Raw genomic sequence first — 25528 nt, forward strand, 5'->3', positions numbered from 1 at the left:
CAAGCAAGTTCTCGAAGCTTGAGGACAAGAAGGACACAAAAGCCTGTTTCCACAGTTTGATCATCAAATTAGCAGCTGATTAATTTGACAGTAACAGAGTATAACCCAGTGACTAACATACGATAGTAACAGATTGTAGCCTGTCTCATAACAGAGGAAACCATGAGTCCATACAGGTATCAATCAATAAGTAACTTGAAAGTTTGATGAGGAACGGGATATTTACATAGTTTTGAAGCATCTCCCCACAAAATATTGACATAGAAAGCAGAAAAGAGTAAGTTTACAATGGAGAAGTTATCAAGTGATCAAGGTGGATATCATCAATAACGGGATTGATAAAATGCAATGTGACAAACAAAACATCCCTGACGTGATAGTCCTGTCAAAGTTGCATATCCTGAATCCAACCACGAGGAACCATCAGACAAAGCCAAACTGAGGGACGGTCTACAAGATAACTAGCCTGTAATCTTCAAAAATGTCCAGCTCGTGAAAGGGAAGGCACTGTAGGCCAAACTGAATAGGATGAAAATGAAACATGTGATTCTGAACTGGATCCCCTGGGAGGTTTGGGACAATCGGAGATAGAGGGTTGGAGTCTGAGGTCTGCAGTACAAAAAGTCAATGTTAATTTCCTGATTTTGGGAGTTGCGCTGTGGTTATAGAAGTGGGTGTCCTTGTTTGGAGGAAATACACACTAAAGCATTTGTGGGGTGACAGGACATCATGTCAACTTACAGTGGTTTAGAGGGAAAAGTGTTTCGTTCTATCCTTATGCCTTTCAGTAATTTTGTGATTGTTAAAAAAAAATGGTATCATGAGAAAAAAATCAGCCTGGCTGGATCTGGCCCCTGTAACAAATTACAAACTCATAATTTTTATGTGTGTGGTAGAACAATGGGGGTGGGGCAGGTGGTATTATTTTAGAATTAGTTTATTCAGGTCCAAAGAATGAGAAATGTCATAAATGTTGGGGGGGGGGAAGACATGTCACATGTCACTTTCACACGTGAAAGTGAAGGGAGGAAGTACGACTTGGAACAACCACTAGAAACACAAATACATATTCTACTCTTTATTAAATAATTTTTAAAAAGCATCTATTAGGTCAGTAATCGGGAAATTCAACTCACTATTTTCTTTTGTACGTGTTTTTGTAATGAAGTGTCCTGGTAAAAACATTGTCTACCAGGTCAACTCTTGTGATTTAGCAAGACAATTAGAAGAAAATGGAAACTTTGGGTCTGCCTTGAACTAGCACTTGTGTCTTGGGGCATCAGCCTTGGGACCTTCATGCTTATCTGACTCACTCATTGTTTTGCATCACTTCTCCCAGACAGGGAATGGGCTGGTTACAGCTTCTTAAAGTGCATCTTGAAAGTAAGCTCCTAGGATTAGAGACCTTCTGTGGGTCCTTTTCATCCCGAAGTTCTTTTTTTGGAAACCAGAAAGAAAGACAAAAAAATATTTTAAAAAATAGTTCCACTAGAGCCCAGCATCTAATATCTCCTGTTCCCTTTACAGTAAGATGTTAGCTGGTCACACTGACCGTGATCCCAAAGTTTAGTAGAATTCTCCTGCTCTGAAGTAGTATCAGGCATAATAGGTTCTTTCTCTTCTTTTCTTTTTCTTTTTTTTTTTTAACTACAAAGCTTTATGTCCATGGGTTAGTCCTCATTTGTTGCTCTGAGTCCGGGGCAGATTACACTTGGAGGACACCATCTTGCATTGCACTCACAGTACTTTTTTTTTGTTTTTCATGTGATTGTAATTATGCTCCTTCCCACAGGCTGCTCCACTGAGGTGATGATGAGGCTGCCCTGAAATCCTATTTCCTGTTGCAATGAGCGCTACACAATGCTCTCTGGTATATGAGTGAGCTCTCCTTTGAATTTTGAAGGTTGTGCCTTTTCCTTCGTCTTTGTTTTTGCCTCTGAGTACAACTGTGTGATGTAGTTCATGCAGCTCTTAGAGCGGGAAGCTGAAAGAAAAACGTAGCGAACACGAACATTTAGTTTGAACAACATTGCACCCGTTTATTTGAAACACGTGGACTGCACGTGGTATTTGTAGGTCCAAATGTTAATGTGTTAAAAAAATCGAACCTGAAATTCACTGATGTGTATACATGGTCTTGAACGCCCTGTTATAGTCTAATTTTTAAAATGTCTTCTTATGTAAACTATATGCTCATAAACCTGAAATAAAATATATAGACATCTCTGCTATCAAATAACATATGTATCACTGGACAAAAAAATACATTGCCTTTAGCATAATTTCATACTGAAAGTAAGAGGGCTTGTGGGAAAAAGAGGATTGGGGCGACCCACTGAAAGCCTATGCAACTCTGTACACGGAGTCTGGAAACAGCTCCAGAAGGTAGCTTTTAAGTGAGCAAAAACAATAGAGTTGAAATGCTGGATCTGAGGGTGCTGAGGGAAGGAGGATGGAAGTGGGGGTCAGAGCCCAGGATAAAGTGCAACTTCCCACAGCTGTGGCAAGCCAGGGAGTCAGGGTGGGGGCAGACCTTTCTGGGGAGGGAGTCCTGAGTGCAGGTGCTCCTTTTGTTTTTTTAATTGTTTTTTAAATTTTATTGAAGCATAGTTGATTTACAATGTTGTGCTCATTTCTTCTGTATAGATACTCATTTTAAACTTTCTTAAAGGTGAATTACAAGGGCTTCTTCTTGTTCAGTAGCTGAGCTGAGGGCTTTTCTTTTCCTGCTAAAGGTTATAATTCTCCCACTCTTCTGTTGCCCTTGCCTGGGAGCATCGGCGTAGGAAACAACCCCAATTACACGTTATACTGACGTCATTCTCCCCCTGCCAGTCGTGGGAGGAGATGGATGTTATAGAAACACGCGTTGCGCTACAACAGCCTGTATGCAGCTGACACACATTTTCCCCTCCCACACCCAGGCCTCGCACAGACCTCTCACTTGTGCCCCTCTTCCTGCTACTACAGCTAGTCTTTCTTTCCGTTTCACACCCTGCTAGGTCAAAACCAGAAAAAAAGCCAGAGGTGTAAAAGAAATGCTTCTTACAAAGCCTCAATAAAACCAATAGGAACTAGTGGCAAAGCTCACTGCATTTTCTTGCAACTTTTGGCAGGTGGAATAAGTTCATTTGCATGGAGGAAACAGTGGTTGGAAGGTGTAAGATTCTTGTTTTGCTATATTCCTAGCTTCTTTCTACTGGATCTTTGTCAAGAGTACACACACACACACACACACACACACACACACGGAGTCTCCTTTTAGACTCTTCTTTTCATAGTTTGCTTGAAGAATTGCACAGAAGTCATCCAAAAGACCTGAAACATTTCTGCTTGAATTAGTTAAGCCTTATATTCATTTATTCAACACAGATTTCTCCAGCACTCCCTCTGCGCCAAGCCCCAGGCTAGGATCTGGGGGTCCACATAGAGCAGATCCAGTTGCTCACCACCTGGAGGTGTACTGTGGTAGCTAAATTAACACACCAAACATGAGAGTCTGGCGTGGGAAGTGCTTCACTGTGAAGGTGTATGTAGGGTACTGCGGCACACAGGAGGGTTCTACCTGTGTGTGACAGCGAGAACTCAGGGATGGCTTCCCAAAGGGGCATACCTCCAGCTACCTGAACTTAACTGCTACTTTTTGTTTTTTAAGAAGTATTTCCTCAAGTTCTACAAGATGATTTATGTGATTTGCTTTTTCTTGTGCTAAAAATCCAACTTTGAATTTTATTCTCCTCATTAAAGGCAACAAGTTAACCTCATTTTTCAAATCTCAGGTCACATAGTTGACTTACTTTGGCTATTATTCTCTTGGGATGATGTTTCTTCATTATTTGACCTCGATCTGTAACTTTCTAGAGTGTGCTCTGAAATTTCATTTTCTGCAGGAAGAGAAAATGGTTATTGAATTCTGGTGCACAGAGCATCATCTGTATTCAGAGCTGTACGTTTTGAGTAAGAGCATACCTGTTTTTATACCATAGTGGGCTTATCGCTCCCTCCCCCATACCTCATGTCCTCATTCGTTCAACAAATCATTTTTTATTCTCTACTATGATTCCTGCAGGCACTGTGCCAGGCAGTATAAGAGCTGCGGAAGTCAATTGACCACAGATTAGAATCAAGGACTGTCTTTTGGGAAGAAACAATTCCAGTAGCCCTTAAAGAGGTATGGGGGTGAAGTATCAACGGGAGATTTCGAAACAATAGTATGGCATTTGCCTATTGTGCAGATACAGCTGGAAAGCCAGACCCTGTGTTTAGGTATATTTATGATGAAAATGTTAGTGCATCTGAATATCTCGAGACATTGATATTAAACTAGGAGAAGTGGTACTTTTAAGAGGGTCATAGCCGTTCAAAGATGTAGTATTTTGCCACGGGACATCATGATTTCTCTGTTACTAGAGGTTTTCAAGCCATATGTGGCTAAATCAGCAGTGTCCAAGATCACCAGAATGCAAGTCACGTGTGTAATTTAAAAGTTTCTAGTGGTAAAAAGTAAAAAGAAGCAGGTGAAATGAATATGTTTTATTTAACTAGTAGATTCAGTATAGTATTATTAGATGTATTCTTGTGTGTGTGTGTGTGTGTACTGAGCCTTCAAAGTTGGGTGTGTGTTTGATCCTTACAGCACCTCTCAAGAGCAACTAGCCACAGTTCATATGCTGACTAGCCATATTGTGGCTACTGTATTGAACAGCCCAGGTCTAAGTAACCACTCAGAATTAAAGAGGGAATTTAGTCCTGGCACACATTTAGGGAATGAATACAGCAGGTGGTTATTCTGGGTAACTTCTAAGGTCCCTTCTGTTTCTGATATGTGTTGAGTCTGTATTTTAGTAGATATCTTCCATGCTAGCTAAGTAATTTTGTTTTTGTTTCCAATGAAATAAACTTTTAAATCGGAATGCTTAGGGAAAATTACTAACGTATGGTTGACGGAGGCTGAGTGCATTCTTACAGTGTAAGAATGGGACCCAAAACAGTCTATTATATTCAACCTTTGATTGACCATTCCTAGAATAGGAGCTCCTTAAGAGCAGGGACTTGGTCTGTCTTGTTGGCAGATGTGTTCCCAGTGCCTGGAAGAGTGCCTGGTACACAGCAGGTGCTCAATGAATGCTTATTGAATGAATGAATGAATGAATGAATGAATATGCTATTTGCTGTCTTTTTGTGAGTAGAAGCCTCCACAGTTTAATGCCAATTCCTGGAGCTACTCTAGTTTCTCTTGGTCGTGCACTCTGTAACTATAGTTCCTGGAGAATCACATCCTGTGTTTACTGCAAAACAAACGGTTGCTTATTTGAATGACAACACTCATCAAATAGATAGTACAGCATTGAATGGAAAAGCTTTAATTGACAGAATGTCCCTTTGGGCTGGCCAATTGTTTGAGCATCTTGTAGCCTCCGTCAGGTTCTCTGCCCACTCACCTTTTTTCCATATGACATGTGCTTTCCGAATCTTCATGATGAAGAGCTGGACGATGATGAAGAGAATGAAAATGAGGAAGGAGACGAGGCTCAGTAGCAGGATGCCGCTCTTCTTCCTCGTCAGTCCCACAAACTGACGATTCGCTTCTAGAAGGAAAATGAAAGGATTTTAGACAGTTCAGCGGCTTGTTTTTTTTCTTTTTTCTTTTGTCACTGAGGAATATACACAGTATTTGCAAAATATAGTAGAGGCTAATACACAGCTGAGAGGAAGAGACGACAGAGAGCTTTACCCTGAAAGTAAAGAGATTCGTGTCATTTATTCTCTGAAAACAAGCAAGCAGGGATACAAACAGACAAAGCAATTGTGTGGGATGATTTGAAAAAGGTTTTTTAAGTTACATAGATATCGAGCTAGTTATTTTTCATTTCTAGTGGAAACGTGAGAATATTAAATTATAGTCAGGGGATTCAAATTAGATGTAAGGAATGAGTTTTCAGCAAAGTGTAGTTAAGTAGCAAGAGAGATCGTTAAGGAGTTTGTGAAACTATGCAAACAAAATGAAATTTCATTCATCTTGGCTAGGTTAAATGCGGTCCTCCATGAAGGCATCTGGAGATAAACCAGATGAGCTCTTAAACATCCTTCTAGAATTCTGATTCTACGGGCTCTAATTTCGCTAAATGTCATTCACGGTCCCTGTCATCTCAACCAACAAGCCATTGAGGAGTGTCAGCTACGCGTAGAACATTGTGCTTAGAGCTGCATAAGGCACAATCCCTATGTTTTCGGGAGAGTTGTCTATATATGCAAACAAACAATAGAAACAAACAGGATTAAGAGATCTGTGCCAAATTCTAGACCCACGTGTGTTAATATAATGACGTGTTCAGGGATTCTGAGGCAGGAGTGGTGCCTGAGTTGGTCAGGAAAGTGCTCGGTGAGGATCTTGGCCTTGAAGGAGGGGTAAGGAGAGGAGTGATGCGGACTTTTCCTTTCATCAGGGCAGTTAGGGTAAACAAGGGCATGGCAATCAAAATGGGATGAAGTTTTCAGAGAAAAATGTGTATTCTGGTCAGGACCTTATAGAGACAGGACTGCAGAGGTAGGTGGTAGAGAGCACCTTATGGAGGGTTGAGGGCTCACATTCCGTGCTGTGGACTGAGAACCAGAGCAGTTTTCTGAACATAGGTGTGAAGAGTGCAAAGGGATGTTTTGACAGTAGGTGCTGAAAATGCACAGCAAGGGGAGAAACTAAAGTTACAATACTTCCAGCAGGACGCGATGAGGGTCTGCCTCGGGGACGCGGCAGTGATAGTGGACAAAATACCTAGAAGAGAAGACTCCAAAGTCCTTGGGAACCTATTGATTTTATGTGTGTGTGTGGGTGTCCACACACACACACACACACGCACAAGAGTGAAGGATGTCACCAAGGTTTGGGGCCTATGTGATGCTTTGGACAAGCTGATTTTGTGGGAAAAAGTGCTGTTCAATTTTTAGACATGTTGAGTTTGAGGAGATGACCGAAAATTCAGCCAGAGATGTGTGGGAAATGGAATGAAACAGGGACTAATGCTCTGGAGAATGTTCTGGAAATGCAGGTATGGAAATCTTCTGCCTGGTGGCAACAGAAACAATCTTGGGAATGGGAAAACTCTTTAAGCATTAAGGCAATAACCAAGGATGGAGAAGTAAAATCAAATCTACATAGAAGAAGTCAGAAGAGGAAGGGACATGAGCTAACGGACATGAGAAGGAGCGGTTAGCAAAAGTAACAGGACCAGGCAGAGTATGTCAAGGAAGCCAGGGAGACAACTGAGTAAAGGGACAGGGAGTGACTGACCAATAGAAAGGTCAAAAATAATGAGGACTGAAAAAGGCTATTGGATGTATTGATTAAGAGGTTAAAACATCAAGTGTTTATGCTAAATAAATGAGTGGTGGGAACACTTACCAGTGGCCAAGTGAGAGACTTGAGTGGTTTGTTCTTCCTCTTCCTTGTCAATCTCTGAGGTACTAGAATCTTCCATTACTGCAACTAAGGTGAAAGTAAGACATGATATATACATATGACTATGTATGTGCCGTGTAGTGTGTATATATGCACAGAGTCATCCCAAAGCAGCTTTGGAAACCAAATTAAGTGATCCTCATTAAAAAAACAACGAGGTCATTAGTTCATACTGACGTCTTCCAAAAATAGTTGCAAATGGTCAGGATCAGTTTGCCTTTTTTTAAGGTAAATGTTTACCGAACACTACTCTGTGCCAGGCCTTAAACTGACCATTTGGTATATATTCCTCTACAGCTCTGAGCAAACAGAGGTTTTGAAGAGTTAAGTAAATGGTCTAAAGTCCTACAGCAAATAAGTGGCAGAGCCAATGCTGAGACTCAGAACCCCAAATTTCAACCAGCGTTTTATGCTTCCTTCCTGAATCAGGCCTTCCAGTTGAGACAGTTTTAGGTGCTTCAGGATAGCAAGTGAACACTGAAGAATGGCATCCCAAGCCTGATGGATAGAAAACCCATAGCCCGAAGTGCACAGAGCAATGATTTTTATGTTGAAAGTCAGCTCAGTTGTCATTCAAACCTATGCTTGCTTCCCCCTTAGAAGTGGGATGTACTATGATGATTCTTGCTAGGTAAGAGAAATTATAAAAATGAGATCGTTTTTTCCGATTTTGTTGTTTATCTTCCCTTTTCTTTTTTTATTTTCCTCTGCCGTCTCCTGGTTTTTAGCCCATTGCACAGCGCCACGATGTGGACCCCAAGGGGAATGAAACCACCCCTTCTATTGAAAATGGGTATTATTAACAGTAATAAAATTGTAGAAATTGAAAGCTGAAAGGAATTTTAGAAGCCATATTCCTTAAATCTTAAATGAAAAAGCAGAGGAGAAAATTGAGTTATTCAGTAGCGGTGTAAACCAATTTAAAGACAACTAGATTCTAAACATGTTTAAAAATATTGGATTATTAAAGCAAATGAGGTGGTAGTTCCGCTTCATAATATTTTCCGTTTCCATCGCCCTGCAGAAAAAGTCTGTATGTATGTGTGGTACATATGTACTTATCAGTGTTTAAAGAACCTAAACATTTACTTTTCAGAATTATTCACGATAAACATTTTAAAAATGTGATCTCCTACTCAGAACCAAGAACATGATGGTGATATGAAAGCACTTCTCCCACCACATGGCATTTTTATAGAGACACTATTTGAAACAGAAAGGGGACATATAGGAATGTATGCCTTTCTGGATGAGGCCTGTCTTGCTCAAAGCACCTTGACAACGGCATGCATGCATTCATTCATTCACACTGCATTCTGTGAGTATCTGCTATTGCCAGATGCTATGCTAGGTAAAATACAAAGATAAGTTAAATATATGATCATTGCCCAGAGCTAACCATCTAGTGCTTTACTGTCTAAAAAAGCTGGTATTATAATCCAGGTGTTCTAAATTCTCCATTTATAGTTCAATCCTGTTATCAAAAACTATCTGAGTTCTTGACAACCAAGTAAGTGGTGAGCCTTCAAGGGTGATTTTGTTATTCAATGACAAACACCAAAACTCCAGATTCTGCTTTTTGCTCTTTGTTGTTACCATGTCTTTATTTTGTGTTTGGTCTGTTCTAGATGGAAAAACAAGTCTCCTATAAATGAATTCAGCATTGCCTTTTACCACAGAGGAATTCAAATGTCACAATTGTGTGTGTGTGTGTGTGTGTGTGTGTGTGTGTGTGTGTGTGTGTGTGTGTGAGTGAGAGAGAGAGAGAGAGAGAGAGAGAGAGAGAGAGAGAGAACTTACAAGGTGTTAGTAACCCTGAAGCCCATCCCACTAACTGATAGGGTGTTCTCCAGGTCACCATGACGCTGGAGTCAGTTGCAAGGGGTCCTCTATGGTCTTATTACAAATTAAAAGAAAAAAATGAAAACTTAGAATTGGAAAAGTGACCTTCCCAAAGAGGCATAATTTTTTTTTTTTAAGTTTTAATGTTTTTCGATACTTACCGGTACTAGTGGACTGCTGAGGGTCTTGAGAGGATGGAGAGCTTGTCTCCAGGGCAGCTGAAACTGTCTCTTGATCAGTAACTAGAAAAGGGGAAAAACAAAATTCTGCAACTACAGAGAGCAATTTTACCCACATTGTGCTCAGTACAATAGGTTGGAGAATGTATCTGGCTGCTACCTGTTTGTGGAGGTTCTGCAGCAACCTCAGAATTGTGTGTTCTCCAGCTCTTGCTCTGGTGTTTGAATCTGTGTCCCATTGATTTCCATCTGCTAAGCTGCCTGGCTTAGAAGTGCAGCGGGCTGGACCTCCATGGAGTGGTGCCTTCGGCAGTGGTGGGCAAAGACTATTCGCCACCTTTATCTGTATCCATCTACCTATCAATCCCTCTGTCTATCTATCCAAGCACATATCTACCTGCTTATTTATTAGGTGGCTTTGGAGTCAGTCTCAGACTGGGTTGAATTCCAGTGCCGCTCCTTGCCTGCTGCTGAGTGAGTCTGGACAAGGTTCCTAATCTCTCATATGCTCAGTTTTCTCTTACCTGTAAAATGGAGATACTAACACATGTACCTCTTGGAGTTTTTTGGTGAGAATAAATGATTTCATTTGAATAACATGTTTAGCACAACACCTGGCTATTTATTAAGCACAGTGCTTACTACATGCTATTGTATGATATAAAACAATGTTTAGGAATGTTTCCAGAGGTTCAGCTTAGCATAGATTTGACCAGTCAATGAACAGGCCTGTAACCACGGAGCTTATAAAAATGGTACCTATTGGACTTCCCTGGTGGTCCAGCGGATGACTCCGCGCTCCCAATGCAGGGGACACGGGTTTGATCCCTGGTCAGGGAACTAAGATCCCACATCCCACATGCCACACAGCGCGGGCAAAAAAAAAAAAAAAAAATGGTGCCTATTAATTTACAAATATTGATACTGATATGTAATATCTTTATGGAATCTACAAGTGTTTCTCAGCCTTTTATTTAATCAAAGAATTTTCTGTGGTTTTGAAAATTATTTTCTTAATCAAACATTAAAGTTTTTTGAAAACTATAAATATGCCTGAATCACGTGCCAAGGGCTCTGAGAAAAGAAGAACCACTTAGGAAACACTAGAGAAATAGTAAGATAGATGATAAGTAAGCTCTGTGGCCACAAGGAAGCCAGAGAAACCTGAAGAAAGAGTAGAGCTGCTGGCAATGAAGAGAAGGAAAAGCTTGAAGGCAAGTCGAACAGAAGTGCTGGAAGCAAATTATAAGACGAGCGTAATATGGCAACTACTGGGGACATGTAGAATAAAATTTGTCAATCATGACTAAGATCTAGAATAATGTACACTATGTGAATTCAGATAACCATATAGTTATGTACAGAACAGGTTATATATATTATATGCACTATATATATTATACACATTGTATATATTGTGTATATGCCATAGTGTATATATACAATTGTGCATATATGTACAATAGTCTGTGTATGTGTGTGTGTATATATATATATATATATATATATATATACACACACACACACACACACACACACTGGAGTTTGTATTTGATTTATCCTCTATTTAGCAAAACTGCTAAATAGATTCATTTAGACTGAATGTTGTTTTGATTAAGTGGATACTGGTACATGATGATTTATCTCCCTGGTTGGTTAGAATGTTATAGACCTCTGCTATCCAATATGGTATCCACCAGCTATACTGATTATTTAAATTTAAATTAATAACAAGTAATATTAAAAATGTACTTCCTCAGTTGCACTAGCCACATTTCAAGTTAGAGTTTTGGAAAACCTGTATCCACCACTGTGAACTTGACAGGTTCCAAATATTTAGGCTTCTGATGAGATTAGTGATGATATTAATGGATGTGATTTTGTTACTGAAATGTGCCCACATTTGAAAGATTTGTATCAACCAATGAATCAGTATTCTCCAAATGACCAAGGCATGATGTTAGGAATAGTGCCTGAATCATTTAAATAGCAAATTTGTTCGATGGATTTTAATGTAACAAGAGTATGAAAAGTTCATTTACATGGTTCTAGAGTCCACAGAGCAGCTAACCTTAAACTACCTCTTGTCGAGTTTTAGTGTAGCGTTGAAGAAGCGTATCCACAATTATCTGAAAAGGCTATTCAAATACTTTTCCCTTTTCCAACTTGGTGTGAGGCTTAATATTTTTATATAGTTTAAGCAAAACAACATATTACAAGAGCTTGAATGCAGAAGTCATGAGAACCTATTTCTATTAAACCAGATAGTAAAAAGATTTTTAGGGCTTCCCTGGTGGCGCAGTGGTTGAGAGTCTGCCTGACGATGCAGGGGACACAGGTTCGAGCCCAGGTCTGGGAGGATCCCACATGCCGCGGAGCAACTAGGCCCGTGAGCCATGGCCACTGAGCCTGCGCGTCCGGAGCCTGTGCTCCGCAACGGGAGAGGCCGCGATAGTGAGAGGTCCGCGCACTGCGATGAAGAGTGGTCCCCGCTCGCCACAACTAGAGAAAGCCCTCGCACAGAAACGAAGACCCAACACAGCAAAAATAAATAAACTAATAAACTCCTACCCCCAACATCTTCTTTAAAAAAAAAAAAGATGTAAAAAATGTAAAACAGTGCCATTTTTCGGCATTGCAAAATATATTTTTTTCCATAAAAATATGCCATTTCTCTTTATATGAAGTAGGTTAATTCTTTTAAAAATAAATAAGTAAACACTGTTCCTACCATGCAGAGTGTGGAGATGAGAGGGTCAGAATCCTTATTGTAAATATGTTTCTGAGCATCCTCAGCTAGCAAACTTTTACTTGTCGAATTTCGAGCATCTGTTGGACAATGTAGGAGCTATAGTCAAAGAGAAATATTCATAGGCAGTTGGAAGCACCAACAGGTGATCCTGGTCTTGTTCTGTGAACACTTACTGGGGATCTGGCAGTGGTGCTAAATAATTGACAGTCAGATCATAAATAAAAGTTAAGTTTTAGCCTGTTATTATTATTAGAAACATTTTATGGCTATGATTTTTAGTCCTGTAGAACTATGGCCATCAAGGAGGGGAAACTGTGATTTCCCCTTCAGCAGTAATTTTTGTAGATGGCTTGAACAATTGCTGACAAGTAAAAATATGCTTTTTTGATATTGTTGATTCTTTTATTTAAAATCCGAAAGTCTTTCAGAAGCATTTAGATAAATAAAGCCTCATTTTCTCTTTGGAGACCCTCTCACATTCCCCACATGCTCCCTTGCACTGATGGGGGTGGAGGCTGGGGACCGGAATGAATGACAAAGAGGAAGGAGGGATTTCCCTGGTGGTCCGGTGGTTAAGACTCCGCCTTCCAATGCAGGGGGTGCAGGTTCAATCCCTGGTCTGGGAGCTAAGATCCCACATGCCTCACAGCCAAAAAACCAAAACATAAAACAGAAACAATATTGTAACAAATTCAATAAAGACTAAAAATGGTCCACAGTAAAAAAAATCTTTAAAAAAACCCCAAAAACAAAGAGGTAGGAATATTTGCGTCAGGTTACAGTACAGTCTGGTCTGTGGGTACTTGAGTCTTCTAAACCCAGCTTCCTCAAGACCTGCTTTTGGTTTGATGAGAAAGTGAACGGTGGCGAGCACGGGGTAGTGAGCGAGGAGCTGTTAGCCACAGCGCCAGCGCCCACAGGGCAGCGTGACAGTTTTCCCACAGAGAGGTTCTCGTTAACAAGTGCCTTTCCTCGTGGGTTAGTTCATTTGATAAAGAGCTTTTTCAACAAATGCACTGTCACCCAACAGCTTCCTCCTTCACTAGTGTGAGTGAATTCTTATCCTCCAGGAATCTCTTTTCTCAGTAAGAAGAACTTTTATAAAGTAATGAAGGTCGGACTCTTATTAATGATAGATGTGTGATTCATGCTTCTTTTCTTTTTTTTAAAGACTTTTTTGATGTGGACCATTTTTAAAGTCTTTACTGAATTTGCTTCTGTTTTATGTTTTGGTTTTCTGGCCGTGAGGCATGTGGGATTTCAGGTCCCCGACCAGGAATCGAGCCCGCGCCCCCTGCATTGGAAGGCGAAGTCTTAACCACGGGACCGCCAGGGAAGTTCCCATGCTGCTTCTTATAGGATACTTCTTGGCTCAAAAAGTTTTATATAGTTTTTAAATTACTTCTTAAACTTTTGGTGAAGGAATCAGAGAAGAGGGATTCTGAAAACGAAGGCAACTCCTCTTCACATTTAATGTTTGATGTTTTTTTCTTTTTCTTATTCTTATTTTTTGGTGCTCTGCTCAGAATATTAACATGGGTAAACTGAAATCTCCAAAACGGTTGTAACAAAATAAATCTAAAGCATAATCATGACTTAATGTGACTACGTGAGTGTTATATTAACATAAAATGATATTGACAAGTTTAGATTTATTTCAGTTAGTATTGTCTCCTCTTGGGTTAAGTACAGAGAGGTAGTATGCTTCACATGATCTCTCTAAACACATGACTGCAATAAAAAAAAAATAAGGTCAAGCGATGCCAGCTGTCATGATCAGAAAGCGGCCATGACACTGTTTGCATATGGCACTCTGCTAGGCTTTCTGTACAACGGGGGTTCCTCTCGGTGTTGGAACCGTTGCAACCCTGTTGGCTAGCGGGAGACATTTCAATCATTAAAGGAATTTGCTATTAAAGAAAGCTTTGTTGACCTGAGCTCACTCTGAAGGACTTTCCCTAACCCATTTAATTTTGTTTGATAGTGTAATATAAAGGTAAATTTAAAATAATTAAAGACAGTCATTGGTGGTTCTTACCCAAATCTTCAAACCGGAAAGGGGCTACCAGTTTTCTTCCTTGCAGGCCTTTGTGTCGGACGATGCAGCTCGCTGTTGAGTTTTTGCCATATGTGTGGACTCTGAGTGTGCTGGTGCTATTACACTTCTTCCCATCAGTTTCATATTCATGGTGGGTTTCACCTATGGAGCAATTGAAAGAGGCGTGTGAGGTTGTGGCTGTTTAATGCTGTTGGACGTGTTTGCGTCTCTGAGAGACCAATGGCCTTGACATCTTGGCAAACCTGTTAGACTTCTAACCTCACTCTAACTTCCCCCAGCTGCCTGGGACGTGCTTGACCCTAGTTCCAAAGAGAAGCAGATGAACAAGAGTGGATAAGTTTCTATAAACCCTGCACTACTGGAAAAAAAAAAAATCCAAAGCTTATCATGTTTACACGGGAAAAGCCTAATGCTGTGAAACACAAAGACCCAAGACCTTCCTCAAGTTGAATGAATAAGGCAAATTAAAGGAGAGGTCCAGAATTGGCACTGGACTGAATCTATGGTTACATAAAATCGAATGGAATGTCTGTTGAAATGTAAACAAACTAGAAATAGTTCCCAAGCACGACAGTTGGTTTTCCTGCTTCAGTTAAAAGGCTCAAAGCTTAGATTCTCTGTTACCAAAATATTTTTGTCTGTCGTGGGCAGTATGACATAGTACTCCACGGTATAAGCAAGTTCATATATGTTCCAATTACATGTATTATGTTAAATGTATTTTTATTTATTTATTTATTTTTGGCTGCGTTGGGTCTTTGTTGATGCATGCAGGCTTTCTCTAGATGCAGCGAGCGGGGGCTACTCTTGGTTACAGTGCGCTTCTCTAGCTGCAGAGCACAGACTCTAGGGCATGCAGGCTCAGTAGTTGTGGCTCGCGGGCTCTAGAGCACAGGCTCAGTAGTTGTGGCGCACAGGCTTAGTTGCTCCGCGGCACGTGGGATCTTCCCAGACCAGGGCTCGAACCCATGTCCCCAGCACTGGCAGGTGGATTCTTAAGCACTGCGCCACCACAGAAGTCCCTGTTAAATCGTATTTTTAATTTTATGCCTGCTACAAAGTTTATGCTCAGAGGTAATAGCTATATTGTACCTTTTATTTTATGAAATGTTATGAAGCCATAATAAATATTCCATTTTAGGTTTCTACCTTGTTTTAAACAAAAACATGTAACCATGTTATTTGTGTAAAGGCTTTCAAGAGTAAGGCATGGTATCGATTGGTTAGTAAGGATAATTTGTCTTGAAACAACTGATGAAATATTGAATGGTGGCCCCTTCTGCCACCAGAGGGTGCCAGAACCTTGAAAAATTCCTTAGGCACATAAACAGGGAGGAAAACAAAGGAGGAAAGAGAGCCATTTCTTCACTTACCTTGGATCTCCATGTCATCCCCTAAGAGCCAGGTTATCCGTGGAGGGGGCTTACTTCTCACAGTGGAGCATTTCAGTAGGACATGTTCTCCATTTTGCATTCTAACGGCAACTTCCAAGGTTGGCTTGACAGGAGTTGCTAAAAGAAAATTGATTTTTCTTTTCTTAATTAGCTGGTCTATAGATATCAGCAAAGCACAGAGCCTAATAATCTGCAGGGATCATTGCAGGGGATGGGGTCTAAATAATGGGCGTATTTTTTTACTTGACCTTTCTCAGAATATAGTTAAAAGGCTTTTAGGTACTTGGAAAGCTACTCTGGCTGTAATCAGAATGTTTGTTGCCCAGTGTGTGATTAGTCTCCAGAAATTCCCAGGCAGACTTTGTTACAACAGTAATTATTAAACGTTATATATGAATGTATTTGGCTGGTAGAACACTAAGTGAGGAATAGAGGCTTGAATTCTAGTCCTGTCTCTGTCACCAGCTATTGTAAGCGCTTGGGTAAATCCCACAACTTCTTGGTTCTATCAGTTTCCTTGTCTGTGACATGACTGGTTTATGGTCTCGTTGTTTCAGGTCTAAACTTTCATGAGTCTAGGACTCACCTCAACGAACGTTACCTCTGTCCCCTCCTAACATCAAAGATGCATTTCTCTTTTAAAGGGCCCACCGGCCCTTTTTCTACTCCTGTCTTGGAAATCCTTTTCAGTTAGGCTTACTTCTTCCTCTTCCCTGGTCCAGAACTGCACTCTTTCATGTTGATTTACTCATTCATCCGCCATTGAGACATTATGAGGTCAGTTCCAAGTACGCACGAGATGCCTTAGATGGTAGCAATGCAAATAAGGAAAAGGTAAGGCCCGCCAAGGAGCTATAGTCTGGCGATGGGCTCAGCCCCTAACCTGTTCATTGAAAGGCCAAGTGCTAAGTGCAATGATAGCGGTAGGCATGGGGTGTTATGAGAGCTCAGTAGGGCACACAGTCAGTCTGAGCCCGAGTGGTATTTGGGGTGGCCAGTAAGGTGGGGAGAAGGTGATCCCTAAGCTGAGTCACATTGGTTCTCAAAAGCCCTAGGGAGCCACTCCTTCCCAGAGACTTAGTCAACATGCCTTTACTTTACGGCAGGTACCACACTAATAATTCAAGAAGAGAAGCCTAAGAAATTCTTTGTGTGACATGTGGGTTTATGTTATTTAGAGAGCAATAAAAAGCAATGTTTTTAATTGATCTGTTCTGCCATGAAAAGCAAAAAGGTAAAGATAGTGAGACTTACGCTGAACACAGCTGACCATCTGCAGAACTGAGCAAGTTCCAGCCCATCGGGAGCTGTCCCTTCCTATCCATGCCTCCCAATCCCACACCCACCCACCCGCAGCAGAAGAGAGGAACTTGTTTTGTAGAGGACGTGAGCTGATTGTCCAGTGCAGTTACATCTGAACTCATGCCATCTTAGGATGTGCTGTCAGAAGTTTCTGCTTGATGTCCGTATGTGTTTTGTGCCTTCCTAAACTAGTGTGCAAACTCCTTGTGGGCAGACGTTGTGCCTAATTCATCTTTGATTCTCTGCAGACTAGCACAGCGCCTGACACAGAGTCGCGGCTCATCCAGTACTAGTTTTCTTTCCTTTTAGTTCCCTGCAGAGAAAATTTAGTTGATGCCAAAGACAGATTTCACAAATTCACATTTTAGTCTGGGGCTTGCCACTCAAAATGCTGTTTTCCTTTCAAAAGATGGCAAAGGCGCCCGGGAAATGCCTTGCTCTAGGCAACGTTTTTCAACTAAAATATTAAGTTTTAAAATGATGTATCACGTTCCTAAGTATATTGTTCCCAGGCTGGGTTTACTGGCATTCGGACACCTACCTAACACGATCACTTTCACTTCCTTTGTTCTCACGGAGTTGCCGTAATGCAGACACTTGTACACGCCTTCATCTTGCTGTGTTACATTCAGCACGCTGATGGAGAGCTGATTGGAGGAGTAATGAAGAAGCTGGTATTTGGAATTTTTTAAACCTGTACAAGAGGGGAAAAGAGCTATTATGAGGAGAGAGATCAGATGAATGCAGACTCTCAGTGGATTGATTATTCACAGAAATAGCTTTTGATTTTCACACTTTAAAGGAACAAATGTCCCATCTTCAACTGAGCTGCTTTCCAAATTCTGGTGTTGCCAGCTGGAGGCCTTGAATAGTTCGAAGTTAGTTTAGGAAATGAAATATTTTGATTCTAGGATCTGTGAAATAAGCAATTTGCTTTATTTGTGCTTGTAGGAAATTAAGAGCCCTGTGCTGGCAAAGGGTTCAGGTTGCAGGAGGATATTAAATAATTTTTATTTTTACGTTGCGGAAAACGCCCCACTAGGATTTATGTCTTTGAAATCTGATTCATTTGTGATTGTCTTGTCACAGTGTATGTGAAGAATGGAAAATAAATGCACTGATATTCATTGCTCCAGCTAGGTGCTTGTTATTTTTAATTTTTAAAAGTTCATTATTATTTGAAGTGTCCCAAAGATGACGACTTAGTCCTTCCAAATGTTTAAGGAATCGCCAAAACAAACAAACAAACCCCAACATAAAATCCCCCACAGCTCCAGGTAGTTCTAGCCAATAGCAAGTGTTCCTTTTGATTCTACCTTGACCTGGGATTTCCATCTCAGGTCAAAGGTCGCTTAGCAAATCAGAGGCTCCTTAAATGAATGGTTTTATTTGCTTCTTTTTTCTAATGTTAAGATGTATAATGTGAACAAGCCTAAAATAGTTAAATTGTGAATGGCTGACCAAGGAAGGTTGTTTCTCATCTGGAATAATTGTTGTGTGTCCTGGGACACGGATGTTACCTGAGCTGGAATTCAGGTGTTCTCAGTCTCAGCACTATGGACGTTTGAGTCCATAATTCTTTGTTGGGAGGGGAGACTACACTGTGCCTTATGAGATGTTTAGCAGCATCCCTACTCACTAGAGTCCAGATCCCCTTGCCTCTCCCTAGTTATAACAACCAAAGCTATCTCCAGACATTGCCAAATGTCCCCCAGAGGGCAAAAAGTACCCTTGGTTGAGAACCACCAAGCTAGATCAAGGCATCCTGTTGCAGAAATTTGAGAACGTCCATCTTCTCCCAGTTTACCCAAAACAAAGCAACGGAAAGCATTATTTAACAGAATTCTCTCTACTTAAATTTTCCTCTCAGAACTTTTGACAATTCATATCTACTTAGTCTATCGGAATCTAGTTGATTTAGCTTAAAATAATATAGTTATTTCACATTGAACCTGTCAATATTTAATAACATTTTCAAAGCACATCAAATTTTTTTTAGAGGCTCTGCTTTTATAAAGCAGAATGAAATTTGCTGTGTTGGAGACTTTTCCAAACATTTGACAGTTAGGAGTAGTAAATGGAGATATAAAATGGTCTCATAAAGGGGAGGGTTTCATAAAATCCTGCCCAAAGAGATGAACTAAATAGACTATAATAGACTATTAAAAAAAAGTAACGACATGAGGTGACAGATCCTAGCTAAACTTATTGTGGTATCATTTTCCAATGTATACATACATCAAATCATTATGTTGTACACATTAAACTAATACAATGTTGTATGTCGATTATATCTTACTAAAATTGGGGGGAAAAAAAGAGTCCTCTTCCATCTCAGGCATCTAAGACTCAATGTGTATTTCTGAGAGAGGAAGATTGCCCTCCTTTTCAAAGTAATACGTCCTGTCAATTCCTATCGCCTAGTGATCTAAAGGTTTTGTTAAGACCAACGAGAGAAGGGGAGCCATCTGGAAGGGGCTTTGAGATGTGGCTTTGGATTGCTCAGATGGAAAACAAAGCAGCTGGCTCCAGATGCGGGGTGATGTGTTTGCTGCCTGAGGACCAAGGGCCCCCAGGCTGTCAGTCTGCTACCCGTCTGTCATCATGCCATTGGTGGTTTTCATGGTCGCTGAGAGTCAAAAAGTGACATGGGGGTGAGGTGGGTTGATGGAAACGTACGCTGTCATTTGAGCCCCCTTTAACCAACCATTTTGGTGGGGTTTCCATTTCAGACTTCCTGTCAGTAAAAGCAGCCACGTGTGAAATAATAAGCTTCTGGGTGCTATTTACATGTCACAGTGGGCAGAGCCAAGCCCACCGTTTGGGTGACTCATGGCCGCTTTCTGTCCCACCAACCTGTCTGTCTGGAAAATCCCTCAGGTTGAGGCCTGGCGGTGATTTACTTTTCCTTCACTTACCGGAATGCTCACTGAAGAAAATGGTGAAGCCCGACGGGGCCAGCCACTGCAGGGAGGTGGTCTCCGCCTGAGAAATGACACACTTTAGAGTGAGTGTCTGGCCTTCCTCCACGGTGACGGTTTCCATGTGGTTGGTCTGAAAGGCCTCTGCAGAGGAAGAGAATTGGGGACAGTCAGGCTGGCACGGGCCACGCCACTCCCGGGCTGAGGCAGGGGTTTAGACTGAGTGCAACCGTATTCATCATTCGGTCATTTACTACACATTTCTTAGAGAAACAAAGCGTAAGTCAGCATCAAAAGATGCGAGGAAGGGAGGGAACGCAGTGTGCAGGGGCAGTAAAGATGTCTCTCGAAAGAGATCCGAATGAAGGGGTGGGTTTTGATGGGAAGACAGTTGAATGTCTATTAGGCATTTGCCCTGCCATATGCCGGGAATTGTGTCTTCCATGTTACCAATGTTTAACGTAACTTTCAAACTAACCCTCTAGAGGAAGAATTATTTTGCTCACTTGACGATGAGGGAGTAGAGGCTCAAGGTCATAGAGGTCCTGGGGCTGGCATCTGTGCCCACGTGTGCAGGCTTGCAAGCCCATGCTCACGTAACTAGGTCAGACTACCTAAGTGATGAGATCCCGGAAAACTCAGCCTTTCTGGACTCTGTTTATAAAACAGGCGACTTGTGTCTTCAAGTACAAATTGGGGGTCTTGGATTCTAAGAAAGAATGTTATTTCCCATCGGGCTCTTGCAAATTATGGAGCTGCCCATCACGGTGAGGAGGTACGCCCCACCTGCAGAAGGGCTTCTCCACCAGAGGGAAGATGTTCTCAGATCTCTTCCGATTTAATATTCCACAGCAGCGCTTTCCCCAGGCAAACGTGAGAGTCTAATTTCCCCAAATGACAAACCCCAGAGAATGAGAAACAATTGGTTCTAAGCAGCTACAAAGTTATCCTCCCAAAAAAGAAACTGATAGAAAAATAAATTGGCTTTACTGCCGATTTGGCACATTTATTGCCATTTGTTATTTCTTCAAGTTTTAAATTTAAAAAAATTTTTTCCCTGAGGACAATTCTTATCAGTGAAGGTACCAAACACTTCCATAAACAGAAGAATACTGTGAGGTTATAAAATATGAACCGCAAATGCAATGAGTTTTACTGCATAATCTTAAACCTTAAAAAAAAAAGAAATAAAAAAAGAGAAGCAAGAAGGGAGTTTATTTCCTTGTGATAAATTTCAAATATTAGGAAAAGCGCTTTGGAGAGCTCTGGGAATTAACTGGTGCAGACTTTTTAGTTTGTTCCATTCCTCGGTCATTAATTTCAACCTGGCCTCTGGCACTAAGAGCCCAGAATTACTGTATTGTATTCATATTGACTTCCATGGGAAAACAGTTTGTTTGAGTCCAAAGGGAAAACCACTCATATCATCAGCCAATACTGTGATGAACAACAAGGAATCAATAAAAAGAGATTATTTTCAAAAAAGCATTGAGTCATAGGCCAGAATCCTGCTTAGGCAGGTCGTTTGGAAATATTCTCATCTATAAAATCAACCTATAATTGAGTAATAAGGCTAATATTAGTAGAGATGCTTTGAAATGACAGTGCAGTTTCTTCCAAGGTTAAGCAGCTTTTGAACCAAGAATCTGAATCTAGACCTAACTTGCATTGCTTTGTTCCATCATGATTCTTGCTTTACTCTCTAGTTCTCGTGCATTTATCTTGCTTCCCACAAACAGATTGAAGTTTCCAGAGGGCAATAACTATGTTTTCTATTTCTCTAAAATTCATTCCTTACAGAAACTATCACAGTGTGAGCTTGGAAAGTAATGGTTTAATGCCAGCTTTCATGATGACACTATAATTTAGCAGGCAATGGATACATATCTATGCTCTCCTATTGTTAGTAAGAATACTGAGAGGCAGGAGGGAAGTTACTACATAAATAAATGATAGAATAAAAACTAGTGTTAAGCAACATCCCCTGATTTCATCCTTCGGGCCAGAAATTGACACTGAGAAGTTTTGCCCGTGTTCTTACCTTTGGTAAAATGATTGTCTAGACAGGAAGCCCACATCTGGGGAGAAGGGAGTGGCGAGAGTTGTCTGCTGCCTGTTTATGAATAAATGTTTCCCATTTTAAAGGTGTATATCATCCTTGTCTTTTTCTTGGGAGGCATGCTTATGAATTAAATAATGTCATTTGATTCTCACAGTGTCTTAAAAATTGTCCTAAAAGGTAGTATGGCTTTTTAGCATATGCTAAAGAAGTTTATCTCCCGAGATGAGTGTTCGCTCTTGCCTTTGAGAGTTCAGGATCAGGCTACTGACCACAAGAATAGGTGCCTGAGTTCCAGATGGAAAGGGCTGTGTTTGAGGCATAGAACACTGTCGTTTCCTCTACTCTTGGCTCCTAGCCTTGCTTTTGGCTTTATAAGCCTAATTATCTTGCAGTGCTGTCATGTAGACCCCGTGTTTGATTCAGAGACAGGAAATCCTTGTAGAAAGGAAGACTAGCCCAGTGAGAAGCCACTGAGCCCTATTGCTTCAGTGGTAGTGCTTAAAAATATTGTCTAATGTGTCTAAGTCACGTCAAAGGGTGGAAGAGGGGCACATGGGTACCTAAGTTTTGATGACACGTCTTCTAAGAAAAAAGTTCCCCATGACCCTTTTGTTGCCATTGAAAACTACAGTGGAACTCGTCTTTAAAATCTTTCTTCACCTAAGTTTAGAGCCAAACTTTCACCTTTTTTGTCAGAGGGATGGGGTGAGGGGTATCTTCTTTGCTCACCACTTCCTCCCCTACAGGTTCTAAAGACATGTATATCCTTATTCACCCTTAGGCTTTCTAGTGTAGACCCTGAGTGCCCTGTGCCTACTTGCTAGTTCTCCCTGTCTGGGCTTCAGACTTCTCACCCACAGACGAGCCCGACGTGACTCCCAAATGCTGGACATACAGAGCTTGAGAATGAATCGCTGTGATGTCTCTCCTGGAAGGTCACCACTCACTGCTGGTACGTCATGTTTACTGAGTGGATTATTGACTGCTGGGCTTGGTCGTTATCTCCACGACTGGGTTTATCCATCCACGCACAGCCATGTGTTACGAGGCCGCTAGTTAAGTCTGGAGCTATAGACTGTGACTGTGTGACTGGTTTATACATGGAAAGGGAAACTGTGACCTTCACCATCGTCTCCAACCCCCACCGTGTGAACCAGTTGTCCTATGAGTGGAATCGCTTCGCCCCGAAGTACACGTGACGGACCCTTAAGCTGAAGGGCAAGCGGCAGTCACAGCTACCTACCAAAGCACCCGTAGATAAAACCTGTGCAGTTCCTAAGAGTCCTTGGTTTTTCCGAAGGTTTGGGGAGTTGCAGTGTGTCCGCCCTACTCTAGGTCATCATGGCAGACTGAAGAAAGAGTGAGATATTCTTTCTTTTTCTTAGTAGCCCAATTATTGCATGCAATAACTTTTAAAACTCCAGAAGAGAGCCAGTCTGTCCTGCAGGGACCCCAAATTCAACACGTCCACTTGGAATTCATCATTTGTACTGTCCCTTGTGCTGCACACACACCAAACACAGACACACCACCTGCTCGGTTCTGGTAGTTCCCTGTGCCCCTCGGTGTCATCCCAAGCCATTGCATGCCAGGTATCTGAAAGGCACCCCAGCGTCTTCCCTCTCCAAAACATCTCTTTAATCAATTCATTCCTCTTTTTTTCACTACTCTCACTGCCTCCATTGTTTCTTTCTTGGACCATTGCAATAACCTCCTTCTAGCCTCTACTCCCTCTAATTTATCATCCTCGTCTGCTTCAGAATTACGGTTAAAATGTATAAATTTGACCGTTTGATTCCTTCATTAGAATATTTGCTACGGCTCCCACTGCCTGTAGGAATCAGGTCAAAATTCCAGATAACTTGACTCCCATCTTTTCCTCCAGTTCATTTGCCGATATTCCCTTCCAGACGCTCCATGCAAATGGCTACTTGCTGTTTCCAGAAAGTTCCAGGCTCAAGAAGATACTTTGCCTTTGTCCATGCTGTTCTCAGCCTGGAATGCCTTTCTTAGCTCCTTCAAGGCTCAAGTCAAGTGACACCACTTTTGTCAAAGCTGCCCAAGCAGCCTTTAGCCTCTCCCTCCCCTCAGTAACCTCCTCTCTCCTCCAGATCCCAAAGGCTTCCATTAAACTTCTCTTACAGCACTTCACACATTACCTTTTTGGTTACAAGTATGTCTCTGTGGATAGACTACAGACTCCTCATACAAAAGTTGTTTGCTAGTCATTCATTTTATATTCCCAGGGCCTAACGCAAAGTAACATTTTAAGTATTTGTTCAATCAATGGCTAATCATGAGTAAATGTATATACTCAGTAATAAATATTTTAATAGGAAGCTCATTTGGTTATGTTAAATAGTAAAGATGAGCTAGGTTAAAACCAGAGACACACAGTGAGTTAATTCTCAAACCAGAGCTGTATTTGCTTGGCTCTTATGAGGTTAGCAGGCAACATATGCTTCGATTCAGATCATTACAAAAAGGCATTATTATTATTCTTTAGATAGATTTGATAGAGAAAATTACGAGTGTGCCAATGAATCAGACTTTCTCAAAATCAAATGATTCCCAGTATAGCTTTAAAGAATCCGTCTCAACAACATGTCAGTAAATGGATGACTCCTTCCGGGTCAAAGGAAGTATCAGGAGGACCCTACTCAACTTGCAGCTGTTCTTTGTTTCCTGCATCCTACTCTCCACTAAACAACCGGAATAGAGGGTGCAAATTGGTAGCTTTTCATCATCTGCAATATAGGTAAATGGGAAGAATTTGAAAAATTCTCCATTCTTCCTGTGTGTCACCCACCCTAGGGGCTGCCAGTAGGAGCCTTGAAAAGAGGGCAGGCTCCAAGATTATGGGACTTTTTTTTTTGCGGGGGGGCTATAAGTTTTTGGCACCCATAGAAGTTGTGCTGGGGAAGAAGGTATAGTGATCTTCCCATAATTCAGTTAGCTAAAAGCAGCTGGTAATTTATGTTGCCCAAACTGCTAATTTGCTGCCTTTTTGCTGATGAAAAAGCAACATGGTCAGCTCCTTTCCCGTTTGGGACTCTGATGGGCATGAGTAAGCTTAGGATAGAGTGGGCAGTTGGTTCCCAAATACCATTGAGCCTAGACGCCCTCTGGCTGGCCCTTTGGATGAGGGTTCAGTTTGGGATTTTTCAAGAATGAATCTTCCAAATTGTGTAAATTATAGCTTTCAAATTTTTGATCCACATTAAGAAACACATTTTCTATCACAACCCAATACACACACACTCACTGAAAGCTTTCATGAGATAATACTTTTACTGTGTGCTTTGCCGATATTTACACTGTCATCTACTAGCTGTGAAAACTTGGGCAGGTTGTCTAATTTCTTGTAACCTCAATTTTATCATATGTAAATTAGGGATATGATATAAAAATACCTCAGTATAAAATATACCTCAGTATTTTTGCTAGGATAAATGAAATAACAAAGTACTCAGCACTGTGCACGATACAATAAATATACTTCTCCCCTTTCTTTATAAATAGTATTTGAATAATTTATATCCTAAAAGACTTATCTCAGGT

General features: G+C 41.0%; 1 protein-coding gene across 2 annotated transcripts; it reads right to left on the minus strand.

Annotated features, from left to right (window-relative positions):
- Positions 1-864: 864 nt before the first annotated feature.
- On the minus strand, positions 865-20050 carry CRTAM (cytotoxic and regulatory T cell molecule). 2 transcript variants are annotated; one of them, XM_019942022.3, is made up of 9 exons: positions 19903-20050; positions 17526-17678; positions 15662-15799; positions 14268-14429; positions 9460-9540; positions 7400-7483; positions 5442-5588; positions 3798-3884; positions 866-1984 (listed from the first exon to the last, which is right to left on the minus strand). In XM_019942022.3, exons 1-9 carry the CDS (start codon positions 20027-20029, stop codon positions 1854-1856), a joined length of 1110 nt encoding a protein of 369 aa, XP_019797581.1. In that variant the 5' UTR covers positions 20030-20050; the 3' UTR covers positions 866-1853. The 2 variants fall into 2 exon arrangements, with proteins under 2 accessions (XP_019797582.1, XP_019797581.1); XM_019942023.3 differs by lacking the exons at positions 14268-14429; positions 15662-15799; positions 17526-17678; positions 19903-20050 and having other exon boundaries at positions 865-1984; positions 9460-9595.
- Positions 20051-25528: the final 5478 nt, after the last annotated feature.

This window comes from Tursiops truncatus, chromosome 8 (genome assembly GCF_011762595.2).
Source record: "Tursiops truncatus isolate mTurTru1 chromosome 8, mTurTru1.mat.Y, whole genome shotgun sequence".
Classification (NCBI taxonomy): Eukaryota; Metazoa; Chordata; class Mammalia; order Artiodactyla; family Delphinidae; genus Tursiops; species Tursiops truncatus.